Raw genomic sequence first — 12,303 nt, 5'->3', positions numbered from 1 at the left:
GTGGAACAGTCAAAGCCAACTCCCTCCCATTAAAAAAAAACGTGGAGAAAAAGGACTGCCCAGGCTGCCAACCTAGCCATGGAGAAAGGGAACACGAGGGGCCTCAAGGACAGCTTTGGTTCAACAGTCTGGGGCTGTGGAGGGATATAAAGTGATTTCTTGTTCCTCCAAGCTCTGGAGTAGCCCAAGACCCACAGTGTGCCTTCAGAGGGGTCAGCTCCATCCCCAGACTTAGAACACACATAGCATCACACAGAAAATATATTTCTGGGGCTCTTAGATCAATCTGGGGTCACAAAGGGATACCCTCCACCAGCAGTAATCCCCTTCCATGGCCATGGGACTGCCCAAGCCCCCAGGAGCAGCACCCCCTTACCAGCTCCACACGCTGGCGGCTGGACTCCAGCTCCCTCTGCACCAGCTCATCCATGTCAGCTTTCATCTCCTCCATCCTCCGCTGGTAGTACCTGCTGTTCTCCTTCTCCCGTGCCTCCGACTCGGCCGCGTTCTCCAGCTCCTCTCCCATCTTGATGATGCTGTCTCGCAAGCGCAGCACCAGCACCTGGGGTGCCAGGTGAAGCAAGGGGGGTGGAGATGAGGTGTTAGAAAGCTCTCCACGAGCATCAAGCCAGTGTTGACTGTCAATAAACCCCACAGCAAAGCACACAGAGATAACAGCAGTGCCATGAACCATATGGACTGTCTGCAGCTCCCGCCTGGCCCTCCCCACCCCTTCCCAGGTGCTTCCTTCCCCAAAGCCAAGGTGGTGGCAGCATCGCTGTGCCTGCCATTTACAAGCAAAGGTGAGGAGGGGGTACCTCAAAGCGCTTCATCTGCACAGTCTGGAAGTCCAGCTGGCTCTCCAGGTCGCGGATCCGGGCTTCCTGCCGGCTGATGATGGAGCGCTCGGCCGGGCACTGCTCCAGCTGCGCCGCTCTCGCCTGCACTGCCTGCAGCTGGGTGAGGATGGGCTGTGTTAGCACCTCCCGGCCCCTGGCCATGCAAACACCTCCTCAGACCTCTCCTGGATCCCTCACCAGTCCCCCACACGCACTGGGGGCTTCTCGTAAGCCTGAGGTAACAACACCACAGCAAAGCGTTGCCTTCACTTCCCAAAGGATTCCCCGCTGTTAAAGCCACACAGCACAGGCCTGACACCAACATGTATTTTTGAATGAAAAACCTGCTGGCAAGTGACACGTGTCTGGGTATCCTTTGCTTTTCTCATCTCACACACTCTTTGAGGACAGCAGGCGTAAAAATTCACAATCTGTGTGGAAAGCTGCCTGGGCCAAGCTGTATCCTCAACTGTTACGCTGAGATCTCCAAAGGAAACTGCCCTTTTAGTGATCCCGCTACAACTCGGGTTCGGATTTTGAATTTGACCTAGAACTACAGGAATTTGCCTTCTTTTATCCGGCCTATCTCTAAAGCACCACCCGCTCCGCCTCGGAGGGAGCGAGTCCTGCTTCTGATTCCTGGGCAGCTTAGCTACGCTCCAATAAAGCACTTAACTTAATGGGATTACTCATGTGTTTAAAATTAAATCCATCACTCGGGAGGGTTGGCACAGCTGCAGAGGCGAGGGAGTGCAGCACCCACTGGTGTCCACCCAGGGCCAGCCCCGCACTGGGGTCAGCCCCATTCCAACCACAGCACCAGCAGATCAGGAGGGATAAGTAGGGCTCTGAATCCCAAGAGCCTTGGCATGGAAAGGTTTCTGCAGCTCAAGGCCATTGCTGGCAGAGCCCCACAGCCTGCCCTGGCCCTATCCCATCCCGAGGGCTGTGGGCACCCAGAAGCACCCATGCTGCTCTCGAGGGCACTCACAGCCCATCAGGAGGAGGAGAGGCTCCTGACCACATCACAGAGGAGAAATGGCTTTGTGGCACACAGACAGACATTTGATCTCATTTCAGACCAGAGCATGGCATCCACAGCTGGCACAGATGATGTGCTGGACTCAGATGCCATCAGATACCTGGATGCTCCCACTCTTCAGCTCTGGGTGCCACAGGCTGGGCAGGAATTACCTTCTCCTGCAGGCTCTGCTTTTCTTTCTTCACATCCTCCACCTGTGTCTGCAGCTCCCAGATCTGAGTGATGTCTGTTGCTGACTGCAGAAAGAGAAATTTGGCAGTGGGAGCAGAACCAGGCTCGGAGCAGGGGCCTGGCTCTTGCCACCTCCTGCCACCAACACAGTGAGCTACACCTTGACTGCACTGCAAGAGCTTCGGTCTCCCAACCCAGTGCAGCTTTCCTAATTTTTGAAATAAATATTTGCGGATTAGGACAGAAACTGTGTTGTCAAGGTCATCTCTGCCCACGGGGCCCTTTCAGATACAGACTCCTGGATCCATAACACCACTGCCAGGGGCACCAGACTGTGAATTGTCAGCCTGGCTGGCCTGCTCCTGTGCCTATGGGAGCCTTGGTGTCCCTCAGGTCCCAGTACAATCCTTTGGGAGAGCCTGACATAGTCTGGATAGGGCACAGAAAGTCCCAGCACGAGAAAGCAGCAAAAGAAAGAATAAAAAAAAGATCTAGAGGGGCAGTTGTAGGATTCCACAAATACTGGAACTAAAGCAAAGACTTGAAAAAAGACTCAAAACTACAGTTGAGAGGAGTCAGACCCATGAGCTGTCCCTTCCTCATCACAACATCTAAGTCCTGAGGTTCCCACCCTGCTGTGCACCCACAGGGATCACAGGCTGCTCTGTGCCAGGCTCAGGGTTTTCCAAGAGCCCTCCCTGGGAGGGAGATGCTGTGCCAGCTCCTACCTGGGCAATCAGAGCCTTGTGCTTTTCCATGAGCTCATTCAGGACTTCCTTGTCCTCATCGATAAGTTTCAGGAGATCAGCTCTCTCGCGCTGCAGCTGGAACAGCTGCTCATCCACCTGCAGGAGGATCCACCGGACCACTGGCTCACACATCCCACAAGGAACCCACCACATCACCCGGGCTGCAGTGTCCTCTGGGACATGCTGCCAACAGCCTCCAACCCACCAGAAAGGCAATGGGAGCTCCTGGTATATCCACAGAGCAGAACTGTGGGATGCTGGGCCCTTGTAGTAATTTTGTCCACCCATTAAACCACCTGGAGGCTGTTGTTTCCAAACAGTCTGGGTGATTTAGTGGATATCCTCAGAGATTTAGTAAATATGCTCGGACATTTAGTAAATATACTTGGTGATGTAGTAAATATGCTGAGGTGATTTACTAAACATGCTGGTAGTTTCTGATTTAGCAAACCAGCTGCTGATTGCTGCCAAACCCAAGGAAGGGGGACTGTGCCCTCCTACCTCCCCTGCCCTGGCCACATCTCCAGGAACCCACCAGGGTCTTGCTTCTGCTAAGGGTCTCCATCTCCATGTGCAAGTTCTCCAGCTCCAGGGCTGCTGTTTGCTGGTTCCTCTGGGCCTCTGCACACTTTGCTTCACTCTCTTCCAGCTAGGAAAAATTAGGGTTGGGGAATGATCACTGATGATGCTGCCCCACAGCATACAGCCATGCCTACTCCCACTTCCCTGGAGCATTTTTCCCCAGTAAAACACATGGAATCTTGACCTTCTAAACCTGTGCTGCTCTTCAGCCTGTCTGCTCCTGGTTGACAGGGAAAACAAGGCTTCCTTGACAGCTCCCAGCACATCTCACCACAGATTCCAACACTTCTGTCTGTCCTGGTGAGCATGGCAGACAGCCTTCCATAGTACATCCACCCTCTACCTCCAGGATGTAGAGCTGGGATCATTAATTTGCAAAATTATGTGAATTACATGTAATTCCTGATTAGAGCAATTCATGATTCGGGGGTTTGCAAATGGGCTTTTCATGTGGTGTAAATTGCATTTGCAAATACACATGGAAGATCACATTTATAAATGCTAATTTGCTCTCGGGTTTTACAGCTCAGCCATTAAGATCACAATGATCTTCAACGGGCTGCAAACACCTGGAAGTTGCAGCGTCATCCTGAAAACTCTCCCCTGCCAGGACGGAGGAGTTTACGTAGGTTGGACCTGAACATCCAGTTCCTTTCCCTGCTCCCTGGGGTTTCTTTCTTTTCTTTACAAAAAAGAAAACTGAACCCCTCTGCTCACTGCTCATTTCCTGTGCCTGGTCCTGGTTTCCCTGTGGAGCTCCCGAAAGCAACAGTAGCCACTGCATGCCACGGAGAGAGCTTGAGCATTTTAGGCTGTTTTTTCAGGGTTTACTTACCTTTTTTAAACTCTCCCCCTCAAAAAGAGGGAAATCATGAAATGATTATAACTGGAGCAATCCTTGGCTCATTTCCCTCCACTGTGGGAGGTCATTGAGACCTCCCACTAGAGAGGGCACCAGGAGAAAAATACCCTCTGTGTTTTGCTGGGATGAGTTGAAGACACCAGTTGGATTGATCCCTGGTTTTATGGCCAAGGGCTGCCCCAACCCTGCTCCTCTAGAAGCAGCTGCATCCATGACCAGCCCTGGGACTGATCTCTCCTCTGCCATGACCTCACCAAAATTCCTCATATTTTAACCAGAGAGAAACACATCTCCAAGACCTCTCATTAAATACCAGCTTCCAATTCACTTTGCGTAATGGAATTTTCCCACTTGGGAAGAATAAATTGAAATTCCCCCCCAAAATGCATAATGTATGAACTTCAGAACAACATTAGTTTGCTGTGAACACCATCTGTTAAATACCTGCGTAAAATGGATGCCTCAGCCTTATTAAGAAACAATGCTATACTTCCAGCCATATGGATTTTGATTAACGGAAGTGCAGCATTTTAGCAAAGCTTTTCTCCTTGTGGAGGTCCGTGGGCTGGTGGTAGGATGCACTGGCTTTTGAGAAAGTCGTCATGAATGCCATTAGAAATTGTTTAAATTTAAAGGACAGAATAATCACGTGGCATTTTTAACACATGCAGAGTCTCAGTGTTGGTGGCACAGCAAAAACTCAAAATCCCCAAAATTAAGGCTGTTCACTCACTCTGAACACAAGGCAACCCTAAGTCCAACCTGTCCCCGATCCCCACCTTGTCACCCAGCCCAGTCCAGTCATTCCTCGAACCTCTCTGGGGATGGGGACTCCATCACCTCCCTGGGCAGCCCCTTCCAATGCCTGACCATCCTTTCCATGAAGAAATTCTTCCTGATGTTCAGTCTGAACCTCCCCTGGTACAGCTCGAAGCCAGTTCCTCTCATCCTGTCCCTTGTTCCCTGGGAGCAGAGCCTGACCCACCTCAGCTACATCCTCCTGTCAGGGAGTTGGAGAGAGCAAGAAGGTCCCCCCTGAGTCTCTTTTTCTCCAGGCTGAGCCCCCCCAGCTCTGTCAGTCACTCCTCATAGGACTTTATTCTTTAGATCCTTCACCAACTCCTTTGCCCAAATGCATTGTTCCCCCAGTAAGATGGGGCTAGACACCATGGGAATGGCCACAGTCCCTGGGCAGAGCGAGCATCCCAGAGCATCACTGCTGGTCCCTTGGATCAGCATATGGAAGAGAGCTGAGCACAGGGCCTTCCCCCATTAAGAGTACCAGGGGCTAGGAAAAAACAGGCGTGGTGCAACCTCTCCAGCCCCAAAGTGGGATTTGGGAAACATTGAAGGATTTATGAAGTGCAGCATTACATCATTGGGTCAATAAGAGAGAGCACACGTGACTGCCAAAAATGACCATTCCCACTGCCTGTCCCAGCCATGGCCATCCCCTGCCCTGAATATTCAGATAATGGACACAAGCATTGACATGAACATGGGCATAGACATGGGCATGGCCATGGACACAGATACACTGCTGGCTCCATCAGGCTGAGCTCACCTTCCCCTTCTCCCTCAGCACAGGTGGGAACAGCTGCTCCTCACAGCTGTTATTTATGCAGAACTACCATCCCAATTATATTTGGATGTTGCTGGAATCACTCATGCCTCCCGATTAGTTTGTTTCCAGGGGAAATGTACAGTACAGATTAATTACTGAGCTGTTCCGGAGGACCGGCACCGGTAGCTCAGCCCCTGCTCAGCACTGTGGGATGCATGTCCATGGTCAGCCTGGGGTGGGCAGCCCCGAGGGACCCCTGTCCATGGCAGGGCACTCCGCAGCACCCTAAGCTCACTCTGGGGTTATCCCTGCTCTGGTGGGCACAAGCTGGCACACACCTGTAGCTGCTCAGCAGGTGCTCCCTCAGCACCACTGAACACGGGGTATCTCTGCTCAAACTACAGCAAACCCAGCTCGATCCCTGCTCCTTCTCACAGCATCCCTATGGCAACACCGCCCCAACCCAGCTCGAAAGAGACAGAGAGAAACTCCAAACAGAAGGTAATTAACAGGAAAAAAGGGAAAAACACTTAAACACTGTTGACTTAATTATGGGGAAGTGCTCCTTCCGAGGAGCCCTTGAAGTGTGTGAGGCACTGCACCCTGCCTGCGTGGGTGATGCTCGCGGGGTCACCGCTCGCTCTGCATGTGACTCAAAGCAGGAGAGCTGGAAATATTCCCTGTGGCTTCCCTGCTCTGCCAAAGGTCCCCACCTGCTTGCGTAGGAGCTCCAGCTCCTGGGAGCTGGCTCCGGGCTCCGTGGGGGCCGCCAGCAGCAGCCGCACGTCGGCGAGGAGGGCGCGTGTCCGGCGCAGGTCCCGCCGCAGCCGCTTCTCCACGTCGAAGTCACGGTGGCCGATCTGGGGAGGGGACAGAGGGTGTCCTGAGCCCTTCACCTCCATCAGAACCTTTCATCTCACCCCAAGGCATTCCCCACACAACGTAAGAACATTTTGGTAATGCTGAGGTCATGATGCAAGAACACATTAAATATGTATGTATAAATATTACCATTTTCATAGAATCATAGAATCACAGAATCATGGAATAATTTAGGTTGGAAAAGACCTCCAGGATCATCGAGTCCAACCTTTGACCCATCACCACCTCATCAACTAGACCAGAGTGCTGACTGCCACATCCAGTCACTTCTCGAACACCTCCAGAGATGGTGACTCCATCACCTCTTTCAAATAAAAATAATTTAATAGTTAAACGAAAGGGAGCAAATAAATTTTGTGAACATTAGAACTAGCAGATTCCACCAAAATACCACATTTTTCTCCCCCAAAAAAGACGTTCTCTGAAAACATTTGCCCAGCCCTGGTTTCCATCAGCCACATCCCTGCCCAGTGACCATCCCTGTGGCCAGAGGGGCAGCCTGGCCACATGACTGCAGGAAGCACCGTAAAAACCCCCACCCTCTATGCTCCCCCCTCGAGCTGAGAGCAACCATGGTTACAGGGATAAAGGAATTAGAAAAACACCAAACAAACAGGGACATGGTTTCAGCACTTGATTTCAGCCTAATTGAAGTATAAGAGCATTTTCCATTTAGGCTGTTTTCCACGGCTCTCGCTTCAAACCCCTTCTCCTATTTTCTATTTACTAGCTAAAATGAACTGCATAGATTTGACCTTGTAGCCCAGTTTAGAGCTGGCTGGAATTTGCTGGAACCAGAAATCATTGGCATCTCCATTTTCTTAATTAGTTTTCTGGATTGGCTGTTTTTTTTCTCTTTTTAATGAACTGTCCTCTGCAAACCAGAGGGTGTTTGGTGCTGTGGCTGGAAGCAGCTGCCCCCTCCCACCGTTGTAGCCCAGGGTTTTTAGGTGACAAAGGCAGGATTTCATTTAATAGCTCTGCCAAGGCTGCAGTTGTATCTCACACATACTACAGCAATTCCCAGCTGCACAGTTCCATCTCCCCTTCCCCTCACACAGTGACTGCCCTTGGGGGACTGGGGGATGCCAGGGCAGCACCTGGGGACAGTCCTGGAGGGAGAAGGTGCCTTTCCTTGTGAGCTCCTGCTGCTTCCTCATCCATCTCAGTTCTCCACCAAATAAGCAAGACATGTTGGACTGTTATAATAATACCCTGCTTTGATGCAGCACAATTTATTGTGACAGTTCCCAAAACATCTTCTAAGCCAGGAGCTGGGGGGATGTTATGGATAAGCCTCATCAGACCACTTTGTGTCTACTTGAAATATACCCACCATTCCAGTGCTGCAAATCTCCCAGATTCATCCCATTTAATGAACACATGTGACTGCCAGGGCTAGTGAAATGGTGAAATCCAGCTTGTGCCAATGGCCAGAGGACACAGTGCTTAATTACCGTGCCAGGGTGAGTGGCGCTGGGACAAGGCTGTGTGAGGGTGGACAGGAAGCTTTGGATAGACCCTCCAGGCTGAGCTCTGGAGAGCCCTGGGGTGCAGAACCGCTGAGATGGTGACTCTGAACACACTGGGCTGGTGCCATCCTCAGCCCTGGCAGCACCAGGCCCCAGGAAAGGGCCAGCTGGGACCTCACTTAGTCACCAGAGCACCGTGATGGCCTCCGGGCCATGCCAAGGGATGCCCAAGCCAATAAATCTGCTCAAGGAGGCTGCATTCAGCCCCTCACCTGCTGGTTGAACGCAGAGCAGCTGGGTGTGCTATCCCATCACCTGCACCTCAATCACTGCCACAGACACATCAGAGAGGGAGAAAGGATTTGTTTAAAAGATGTGGCTGGGATAGAATTTCTCTGCAAAGAGCAGGACTGGATAAACTGCTTTTCTAGGCAGTTAGATGCACTCCAGTGTTAGATGTGGCTACTCTGACTCTCATGAAAACAACAGTAAAAAGCAGATGCCTCCCTCTGCTCAGAAATTCTCCCATACAAAAGGGAACAGTTCCCCTCTGCAGGTCCTTAGTGGGACCACATGGCTCCTGTGTGATCCTTGCAGTTCCAAAGCCCCCAGATCCCAGTGCTGCTGCAGCACACACTGCTGCTCTGTTGGATGGCATTTGGGAGAGGTGATGGACAGGAGCATCCTGGACAGCTGCACATGCATCAACAACCAGGATATTGCTCCGTCTGCACTTGTGCATTCCCACTCCAATTTTTATGGGCAGTGTTTTTAGCCAGGACATGGCCCATGAAGCAGCCCCTGGGACAGACACTGTCCTCTTACCTGCTCACACAAGGTGGCAATGAGCCCTTCCAGGTCCTGCTTCTCGTGTAGCACCATCTGCTTCTCTTCATACTCCTGTTCCAGCTGCATCTCCAGCTGCCGGAGCTGTGTGTGTGAGAAATCCCAGCCATGCTCAGATCCCAGCCAGCTCCCAAAAGCCCCATGTCCCAGCAGGGCACAGCCACCACCACAGTGGGGCCCTGGCACCCCCCAGGAGAGGGGTTACATCGAGGTCTCCCCCTCCACCCAGCACTGGGAACCAGGAATGGGTTGTGTCCCCTGGAGCACCTCCCCCCCGGCAGTGCAAGTGCAGAGGAGGGGAATTAGTCCAGGAGCCTGCAGGACTTTGGGAGACAGGATGGCTATTTGAGCCATGCTGCCTGTGAGACACACTCAGACATGGCCAAAGGCTGTCGCTGCAGTTCTGGAATTTATGTTTGCACCCACTGACCTCATGGCCTTGTAGAAATGGTATTTTCTGTAAATTATCCCCAAACATGAAACACTGGAGTTGGTGCCCTTGTGGCATGACACTGGAGTTACCAGGAGCAGCGTGTCCATGTTCTGCATCAGACATGGCTCTTGCACACTGTCCCCAGCAGCCCCTCCAGTGTGGCAGGGACTCATGCCTGACCCAAACCCTGACCTGCACACCTAGGATGTGACCAAGGCTCATGTTGGGTTGGTGGTGGGAAGTCAGCACTTCGACACTTCCTGAGGAGGACAGACCCCTGGAATAGCTCCTCCTCTGCACTGAGCACATGGGGAGCTCCAAGGAGCGCCCAGCATCGTCCCCACACCCAGTGAGGACTTACCCTCTTCTGGCAGGACTGCCGCACGTCCTCCAGCTCCTCGTCCTTGTCCTCCAGCTGCTTCTGGTGGATCTGTTTCATCCGCTCGATCTCCAGTTCCAGCCTTTCGTGAAGCTGAAAGACCCAGAGATGAAGGACAGTGGTAACACTCAGCCCCAAAGGGACGGGGATGGTGTTGGTCTGGGCTCGATGTGCCCAGTGGGGATGGACACCCCCGGCACACCCAGCCCCACAGTACCTGCTCCAGGTGATCGACAGCAGCCCTTTGTCGCTCCAGCTCCTTCGTCTGCTCAGCAGCACTGCCCTCCAGGTCCCAGAGCTGCTTCTTGAGTGCAGGCACAGCACTGGTGTCCGTGGCATCAGCGGTGCTGAGCTCCTGCACCCGGCTGTCCAGCACGGCCACTCGCTGTGCCAGGCTGGCCACCTCTGCCTCCTTCTGCTGCTCGGCCAGACGGAGCAGGGGGTCAGAGCCCGGACATAGTAGGGGGCCCTGGCACTCACACCCTGCTCTTAGTATCCTCAGCATTCCCAACAGCATCATCCAAGACCCCTGGAGCACCAGCAAGTAGTGGGCAGCCCCTTCCCCACACTGAGAACCCTATCCCCACCATGAGCCCCGAGCACACCTTTCCTTCTTGATCCTGAGCTCACCTTCCCACTCCTGTGGGTGTCCCTACTGTGGGTTCCCCACAGCCTCTGCTGCCTGGGGTGCTGGCAGCAGCCCTGCAGGCTCTACCCAACCCCACAGTCATGCCCCTGCCACTGTCAGGTCAATGATCTGAGGGTCTCAGTGGCACCTGGTGCAGCACCATCCCGTGGGACACAGACTGGCAGCTTCCCGCACGTGAGATTGGGGGTAGGGGTGTGAGGAAGAGCACAAATGACTTCAGTGACAATGGGGGTGGGCCTGGTTAGCTAAATCACGGGATGGGGATCACTTATACACAGCAACAGCCCTTCTTCTAGCAGAGGAGAAAGTTATTTAAACACATCAGGTGCCTCCCAGAACTGTGTTAAAAGAAATTGGAATCAAGTTTCCTGATTGCCTCTGCTCTAATTGTAATTGCTTTGCTTCCAAAGCTGTTCCCAAAACGGGGCATAATGCAGCAAAGTGGGATGACTCTTCTTACCTCCAAGCTCTGCTGAAGTTTACCCATCTCCCAGCGGATGCTGGTGTTCTCCTGGGACAACTTTTCACGGAGGCTCTTCTCAAAGGCAGACTGTCCCAAGGCCTGGGCTAACTGCAGGTCAAACCTGGAGGGGGAACACCAGTTACCTCTCCCTAGGTCAGGCTGGAAAGGGCTTGGAGCAACATGGGCTAGTTGAAGGTGTCCCTTCCCATGGCAAGGAAGCGGCACGAGATGAGCTTTCAGGTCCCTTCCAACCCAAAACAGTCTCTGTGATTTCATGATAAACTCACGCGGCAACAGGATGTAAAACTAACCCCCAGGTGTGGTGCAACCTCCAGCAGTCAAAACAGACGAAAACATCAGCCCTTCCAGGATCCTCTTACCCACCCGTAATCATTCCCCTTCCCTGTCCCTCCTGCTCTAGCACTCCCCAGCCCTCCACGCACTCCCAGCAGCCTTACCTCTTCTGCCTCTTCTCCAGCTCATGGCTGCGGCTCTGCTGGCTCTCGGCCAGCACCAACGCGTCCTCCAGCTCGCAGGACAGGCGCTGGCACCGCCGCCGCAGCTGCTGGGACACCTGCTTGGCCGCCTCGCACGCCGCCCGCGCCTCGCCGAGCTGCGGGGAGGGACGGCCCTGAGACCCCGCGGGACACACATCCCGCAGGGGAGGCACCCCATGGACCCCGCGGTACAGACACGCCCCGCAGAAGGGACCCCCAGGGACCCCACTGCACATAAACCCCGGGTAAGATCCCCACCTGGGGCTCAGCCCCATTTAGGTCCCAGGGGATGGTTCGCCCCGAGATTTTTCACTAAATAAGGACAAACCGAGGTGCTCTGAACCCTCAGGTTCAGGCAGCCCCCCCTCAAGTGCCTGCAGCATCCCAGCTCTCCTGCTGAGTCAGCAAAGCTGCCCCGGGGCAATGCCTGATCCCATTTCTCTACAAAAAGCAGTGTCTGGATGGAGGGAGAAGAATCCCCCAAGGATTCACATCCTGTTTGGGACACACACACAGAGCTATTACACGTCAGGGAATGGAGTCATTAAGGAATGACTTTAAATAAGCAAAATCTTGCATTAATGAAGCTTGTAATTCCAAGCTAACTAAAAGCAAATGGGCTGCTTTGCTTTACTCGAGCTCCTAAGAATCAGCTGCTTTGCTTATTACCATTTAATGTACCATGAGCAATCTTCATTTCTTTGTTTCTTCCATATAGGAAGTGACCTGACTCCCAGGCACCGCTCAGGAAGCACGTTGGTTTTTCAGGACAAAGCTCAGGAACTGCCAGCTCTTTACATCAGCAGCTCTTTGTGTGACACATAGTGTGAGCACAGCCCTGTCCAGCTCCCTAACCCAGAACAGCACCAAGAC

General features: G+C 53.0%; 1 protein-coding gene across 1 annotated transcript in view; it reads right to left on the bottom strand.

The window, feature by feature from the left end:
• The window catches only part of MYO18B (myosin XVIIIB), a 53,139-nt gene that overhangs the window by 16,820 nt on the left and 24,016 nt on the right, over positions 1-12,303 (bottom strand). Inside the window, exons 26-36 of the mRNA XM_017814391.1 lie at positions 11,392-11,546; positions 10,931-11,054; positions 10,039-10,239; positions 9,804-9,914; positions 8,989-9,093; positions 6,523-6,669; positions 3,337-3,450; positions 2,781-2,897; positions 2,034-2,117; positions 819-956; positions 377-562 (exon numbers count right to left, since the gene is read on the bottom strand). Coding sequence (XP_017669880.1) covers positions 377-562; positions 819-956; positions 2,034-2,117; positions 2,781-2,897; positions 3,337-3,450; positions 6,523-6,669; positions 8,989-9,093; positions 9,804-9,914; positions 10,039-10,239; positions 10,931-11,054; positions 11,392-11,546 — 1,482 coding nt within the window. The remainder of the gene's footprint in view (positions 1-376; positions 563-818; positions 957-2,033; positions 2,118-2,780; positions 2,898-3,336; positions 3,451-6,522; positions 6,670-8,988; positions 9,094-9,803; positions 9,915-10,038; positions 10,240-10,930; positions 11,055-11,391; positions 11,547-12,303) is intronic.

This window comes from Lepidothrix coronata, unplaced genomic scaffold (genome assembly GCF_001604755.1).
Source record: "Lepidothrix coronata isolate B3197 unplaced genomic scaffold, Lepidothrix_coronata-1.0 Scaffold44, whole genome shotgun sequence".
In the NCBI taxonomy this organism is placed as follows: Eukaryota; Metazoa; Chordata; class Aves; order Passeriformes; family Pipridae; genus Lepidothrix; species Lepidothrix coronata.
The sequence above is the reverse complement of the archived record's forward strand: the minus strand, read 5'-3'. Positions and strand labels throughout refer to the sequence as shown.